At 41.0% G+C, this 7,012-nt stretch overlaps 1 protein-coding gene across 1 annotated transcript; it reads left to right on the top strand.

Moving 5' to 3' along the window:
* Positions 1-722: 722 nt before the first annotated feature.
* Positions 723-6,956, top strand: LOC108116881 (mucin-5AC). The gene is given in 11 exon segments (XM_017228976.2): positions 723-1,670; positions 2,384-2,531; positions 2,598-2,774; positions 2,851-3,713; positions 3,715-3,920; positions 3,985-4,119; positions 4,253-4,372; positions 4,432-4,586; positions 4,690-4,883; positions 5,057-5,614; positions 6,030-6,956. Coding segments are annotated over 11 exon segments (2,952 nt in total). The 5' UTR covers positions 723-1,445; the 3' UTR covers positions 6,201-6,956.
* Positions 6,957-7,012: the final 56 nt, after the last annotated feature.

Genomic DNA, 7,012 nt, shown 5'->3' with positions numbered 1-7,012 from the left:
AGTTTTGCTGCCGCTCCTGAACGCTCCTTCAGCAAAAGTCAGTTTTTTATGATTAAATTGGGGGCTTGTCCTTTTAAACCGAAATAATGTTGAAAATATTTCTTTTAAACATTGCTTAGAAGACATCTTAAACGTTTTGTTTTATTGGTATCTTTTTCCGCTTATTTATTTATAACTTGCGAAATAATTTATTAAATAAATAATATTAGATGTTCAAAGCGAACCTTGGCTATTATTAGACAATAATATTTTAGGCAGCAGCATCCTTCATGTTATCACACAAATGGGACCATTTGTTGAATGCCACATTTTTAATTTCTGTAAGAGTTACTTTTAAATATTTAATGCAAACACCACAATCGATCAACTGTTACTATTTATTACTCCACACAAGTTCTTTTTTTTTTAATTTAATTTTTATATAAAGATTAAAGTAAGATTATAGTAAGATTAAAGTTCACAGAAATAGTAGATACAATTTTAAATTACTCATCTGCAATATACTACTTAAACCATCACTTAACAAGAGTACACTTACTTCTAGGAAATAAAAATGAGTAAAACATAATAAATTAAAAATATCGTTAAAATTCAAATTCAAAAGACAATTATTCACTTAGGCTGTTTCACAACCCGGTTTGCGTCCCAGCTCAACGAAACATATAGGATAGTAGTATATTTTCGGCAAACACCTTATTTGTATTTGGTATTGTTGATGGTCAGTCAGTCTGGTCACACTGCTTCATTAAACATCAACAACAACTACTACGGTCATTCTACATTCTAATAAAAAACACCAAAAGTGCACTTAGTAGCCCAAAATAATAACAAAATAACAAACGAAAAGTGTAACAAATTTCCCGCGCATAATATTAAAAGTGAAAATAACAAAGAAAAGTTATTTGTGAAACCCGAAACGAACGTGTTTGACTTGGCCTTTTTTCTTCTTTTTCGCCACCAAAAAGACAAAAAAAAAACAGGCTAACAGTGATTTTTCCGGGGACGCGGCTGAAAGGAAGGAAACCCGTAGAAAAGAAACCCACTTTTGGCAGCAACTTCAATTCAACTCCCCAATCCAGAAGTGAACAACAACAAAAAAAAAATAACTCAAAACTAAAAGGAAAACTAAAATAAAACGGGGGCGTCTATAACGCTTGCATTTGTATAAGTGGTATGATGAGTGAATGTATGTGTGTTAGCCAGAACAAGTTGCCAGCGTGTGCGAGTGTGTGCGTTCGAGGGGTTTTTTGATGTCTGCGCTGCTTTTTTTTCCCAGCCGAGGTGAGCACACAGGTGAATTATCGGTGCATTCGGCTGCCTTGGCAACAGTTCCATAAAAAAAAACAAAAACAAAATAAAACCATCAACCTTAAACCCATATACTAAACACATACATACACATATACAAATATAACCTAAACAAAACACACGACAATCCATTGAAAATGCTGCGTTTTCTAAGCCGTCGCAAGGTGCGCAACAACTATGTGGATAATTCAAGAGGGGGCGGTGGTGCTGCCAGTTCCGCGGTGGGCGTGGCTGGGGGTGGTGGTGCCGTCACCAGTGGCGGCAGTTCACAAATAAAGCCGCAACGTATCGTGGTCAACAAGAACAAAATCGACTGCCGCGTCATTCTACTGGACAACACTGACCTTTCCATCGAATTATCGGTGAGTACTATTCCCAGCCACATCGAATTACATTTGGCACATTTTTGATTTTGTTTTTGGCTTGAACTGCTGTTGGTAGAAATCGCTGAATACAGACAAATAAAACGGTCTAAATCTTATAAGAGTATATGGCCAAAGTAGACAAGAGATAAAGATAAATGTATATTGGTAGATAGCAGGGTGCTTCGGCTCGACTGAAAAGGTTTTGTTTACTTCAACGATTGAAACAGATTCTATTACCAAATAATTTACACATTCTCGTTAACATAACTCCATTGTTAGTGCAATTCAAGTCAATATTATTATTGTTATTAGCACTTAAAAATGTGTGAAACTATAAGCATTTTCATTTTTAGGCTTAAGAGCTTGATTTTTTTTTTATCAAAAGAAGCTTACATAAAGTATTAAATAATATTCATATTAAAAAAAAACTAATGTTCGATCAAGATCATCTTTTAAACTAATACAAAATAATGTAACGTAAACTCGACTTTACACTTATATAATTGTATTATATAAACTTTATTATTGATCCACCTTAACGTAGACACTCGACAGCTTGCATTGCCTCACCTTGTGTGATAAAAATAAGCAAATTGCTGCTGATCAGCACATAATTTAACCCGCTAAGCGAACGTGATTAGTTCAGGGTCGCATTGATTTACACTTGCCCCCCACCGAAGGCATTAATTTTCACCACTTTGTGCTTGCAGAAAAAAGCGTTGGGCAGCTTCCTGTATGAACAGGTCTTCTACGCCCTGGACATCATCGAAAAGGATTACTTTGGGCTGCAGTTCACGGATGCCAACCATGTTAAGCACTGGCTGGATCCCACTAAACCCATCAAGAAGCAGGTCAAAAGTGAGTTGATGTGTGAATCCAATTACGTGGGCTAAACAATACTAATTATTCTACCATTTCCCGCAGTTGGACCGCCTTACACGTTTCGTTTAAAGGTGAAGTTCTATTCTTCGGAACCGAATACACTGCGCGAAGAACTAACTCGCTACCTGTTCTTTCTGCAACTAAAACAAGATCTTCTCGAGGGACGTCTAGACTGTCCGGATGACAAGTCAACGGAACTCTGCGCTTTGGCATTGCAGTGTAAGTGCTACTTTCTTTAAATTTAAAGTTGTATAAATTTCCTCTATATAAATGATATTATTTCTTTTCATTATAGCTGAACTGGGCGACTATGATAATCAGGAGCATTCGGCCGCCACCGTCTCCGAATTCCGTTTTGTGCCCGAGCAAACGGAGGATCTGGAGATAGCCATACTAGACGAGTACAAGACATGCAGGGGTCTTACGCCTGCCCAAGCAGAGACAGCGTTCTTGAACAAGGCCAAGTGGCTAGACATGTACGGTGTTGACATGCACACTGTTCTTGGAAAGGATGGGTGCGAATACCACCTAGGCCTCACACCCACTGGCATACTGGTTTTCGAGCGAGATCAGAAGATCGGCCTTTTCTTTTGGCCCAAGATCAGCAAGCTGGATTTTAAGAAAAAGAAGTTAACACTAATTGTAATTGAGGACGACGACGAGGGCAGGGAGCAAGAACACACATTCGTCTTCCGTTTGTATAACGAAAAGGCTTGCAAACATTTGTGGAAGTGCGCTGTGGAGCACCACACATTCTTCCGGCTAAGGGCTCCTGTAAAAGGTCCATCTGCCCGTCAAAACTTCTTCCGCATGGGTTCGCGCTTCCGGTATTCAGGTCGTACTGAATTCCAGACCACTCAGCAGAGTCGAGCCAGGAGAACCGTGCAATTTGAGAGGCGACCTTCGCAGCGGTTTGCCAGTCGTCAATCCCACCTTTTGCGAGAACGACAGAAGGCTTCGCAGGAGTCGGCGGCATCGGCTGTAGCCTCTGTTAATGCTCGAGCTGCTGCCGCTGCAGCTGCTGCTGCTGCATCTCAACCGCCTGCACCAGTGACTCCATTAATATCTTCCCACGTTTCCACTCCAACTCCCAGCAACGATAACAATAACGATGCCTTCGACTCGCTCATTTCCACGGACCAGTTTATCACTGTAACGCCCTTCGCCTTCGGTGCTCACTGTCATCCAAAACTCAGCCATTATTGAACCGGATGCGGCTTGCAGCGGTTCTATCAGTTCCTCCTCCCAGGCGGCAGCCAACTTTACCTCGCTGGGCCGAAACTCCCTGAAGTCTAACTTCAGCAACGACGATCCAGCGTATAGCAAGATTGGTTCCATTGGAAAGGCAGCAGGATTGACTGTGAAGTAAGAAATAAATATATAAAATTAACAATTTGACCCACTTCTTTAACTAACTCGCTTTTTCCAGATTGGATCAAGACTACACACCGCCGTACTCACCGAACGCTACAAAGAACTTCGATGAGACCAATCCGTTTAGAAATGCATCGGTCTCCCATCACGGCAGCTTTGGCAAGGCTTCCATTAGCTCCGGCCAGCTCAGGTAAACCTTTCGTACTGCTAACCTATCAGTGTTCCTTTATAAACATATTGCCCTTTTCCCAATTGACTAATTTGCCTGTTTCTGTGTGTTTCTCACCTGTCTTTCTGTGTTGCCTATATATATCATTGTGCAGTGTTAAGAGCGGCTTGTCGGATAAAGATAGAGAGCTAGACTCATTGCTTAAGTCCATTGTCAAAGATCCATCCCCATCAGTGCTAGCAAATGAAGCCATTAACGATGCTAACAGTATCAGGTAGCGTAACCAATGTTTAGATATTATAATATACTAAGGGGAGTGTTATATTTTGGCAGGGTGACTATTAACAAGACTTTTGACATGGACCACAACACGGAGACACTAAAGCGTCTTTCGAACGCCAACGAGAAACCCAATAACCAAGTGAAGCTGGCCAATGTGAGCACCACAGCTCTGCCGCCTGGAAACATCAAGTGCAATATCCTAAAAGGTAAGTTGACTAACTTAATTCGTTAATTTAAAAAGAAGGTATAAACTACCTTTAAACCAACGTTGATTAGAAAGTAACATTAATTTATTTACTAATCCTGCAGCTCGCGTTGAGGAGGAACTGGGTGCCGGAGGCAACGCCAAGCTCACCAATCAGATGTTTGTGCCGGCCGCCCACAGCAGCAACATGCATACGAGCAACACGAACACCAGCAACTGCAGCAGCACCACGACCAACAACAACAACCATGCACACAGCGATGGACCGGATTCCCTGAACGCCACCTACATATCAGTGGTAAGTTGTCGGCCAGCGAACCAGTTTAAGCCCACTGCATTGCACTCGTTTCATGCCTTCTGTTTGTACGTTCTTATTTTCATTCGTTGTCCGCACTTAATGTTAATCCGTGGTATTGCGTGTGTTGTTTCCGTGTGCTTGTGTCTGTATGCTTGCTAAACCACAAAAAATAGGGAGGCGATAAGCTGACGCTCAGCATACCGGAACATAAACCAGCGACGGGCAGTAGCAGCAGTTCCAGCACTTTAAGCTCCACCACCACCACCAATGGAATTACACCCTTTAGCAATGCCACCTTTGTGTCGGGATTTAGTGCACCACTCACTCCGCCGTCATCGTTGCCGGCGAATCTAAATAACACTGGGAACGGTGGCACCTCAACCCTTACCAGCGTAACCACCATAAGCACGCCCAGCAGCCCCACCAACAGTGTTACCACTGCTGCCTCGGAGTCAGTGACGGCTCCCGCTTTGAGCAACGCCTCGGCTGCCGAAATACTCATTAATGAAATATTCATTAACAACATCATAAACAATAATGCCAGCGGCAGTGGCACTGCCGAAACCGCTGCCAAACCGGCGAGCAGCTCAACGCCCAGTGCTGGCACTCTGCTCTTCTCCACGCTCAGTGAGCAAGAGCGTCTGGAATCGCAGAAAACCAACCAGCAGATGAATCAGAATCTAAATCTGAATCAAAACCACAGCGAAGTAGATGCGCCGCCGAGTGAAAAGGTTTGAGCACCACGCAGCTTATGTCTATGCTTTTACTGTCTGTCTCTAAACTGGCCTACAACTATTTTAACTAACATTTGGTTATGCTCTTGCAGAGGGTATTATTACTATACTTGAATTTTGAATCTAATATTTATATTTTGCAAGTCTGATTTATTACCTTCAAGACCTTGTTAATTTGGGCTTTCTTAGTTAACTTTTTTCCTATTAATTTCAATAATGATCCATTTAAGTTTTATATTTTGAAGTCAAAACCTGTTAATTATTAATCTGCAAGGGTATACTAACTCCGGCTTTGCCGAAGTTGCCTGTCTTGCCTTTTCGTTTTCATGTCAATCTGCACTCCACTAACCATTTTAAGTCCATTGACCCATTTGGCTGGCCGTTTTAACCCTAGTTTTGATCTTTGACACAGAAATCTCCGAGCAATTATCCGGACAACAGTCGCATTCCGTTTCCGTCCAGCAGCAGCAACAACAGCAACGATATGGTATCGCCCTGGCTGGTTTCTTCGGAGGTGGTATCGGCCCCCAAGGGACGCGAGCCGACCATCATTCGCAAATCCGTTATTACAACCCAGTTGTAATTATTGTTTAACTGTATTCCCTTTTTCGCGTATAAGCTAAATGTTCTTATTTATAATTGGTAGCTATGGAAATTTAGGCAGACGTAACGTATTCGTATTTTATCGTAGACAAACTTAGACAAGTTTTAAGCATTCCAAGCGAGAGCAACGACAAAAAGACAATGAGAGAGCAGGTCCAATCAAAAGTAAACTGTCCATAAATGTGCCTTAATGATCTATATTTATATACTTTACATATATATCATATACACTGATATCGATATCGAGGAACGAAATGTGCTAAACCGTGTGTACTTAATAAAGTATTCAATCGCTAAATGTAAGTGTATAGACTGGATTTTTAACAAAAACAAAAACAAACGAAAAACAAACGTGATGATGGGCGTTCTGCTTAATATACTAGGCCTATATTATAGCTAAGAGATGTGTGAGGATCGTTTTATGTGCAGTATTCCAATTAACAAGTAACAGACCACTAAGAACAACGAAAATTTAAACTGCAACAGCAAAATTGACTGAAAGTGTATACAATATCAAAATGAATTGAAAATGAATGCAAGTATTTTTAAAATGTACACCCACCAAGGGGTCCCAGAAACGAGAAACTGATATACCACCACTCACCAAGAAAATGTTAAGTGCAAGCAATCCACTCAATTATTTTTTGTCTAAGCATACAGCGACGATGTTGAAGCATTTAAATGTATAAAATATTCAATAAAAAGTGCATTTATGCATTATGTATACAGTAGAGAATGGAAATATCTTGTCTATTTTCGAATTAGGCACCCCATTCCAGGAATCCTGAGGAG

This window comes from Drosophila eugracilis, unplaced genomic scaffold (genome assembly GCF_018153835.1).
Source record: "Drosophila eugracilis isolate 14026-0451.02 unplaced genomic scaffold, ASM1815383v1 contig_415, whole genome shotgun sequence".
Classification (NCBI taxonomy): domain Eukaryota; kingdom Metazoa; phylum Arthropoda; class Insecta; order Diptera; family Drosophilidae; genus Drosophila; species Drosophila eugracilis.
This window is presented reverse-complemented; position numbering and strand designations above follow the sequence as displayed.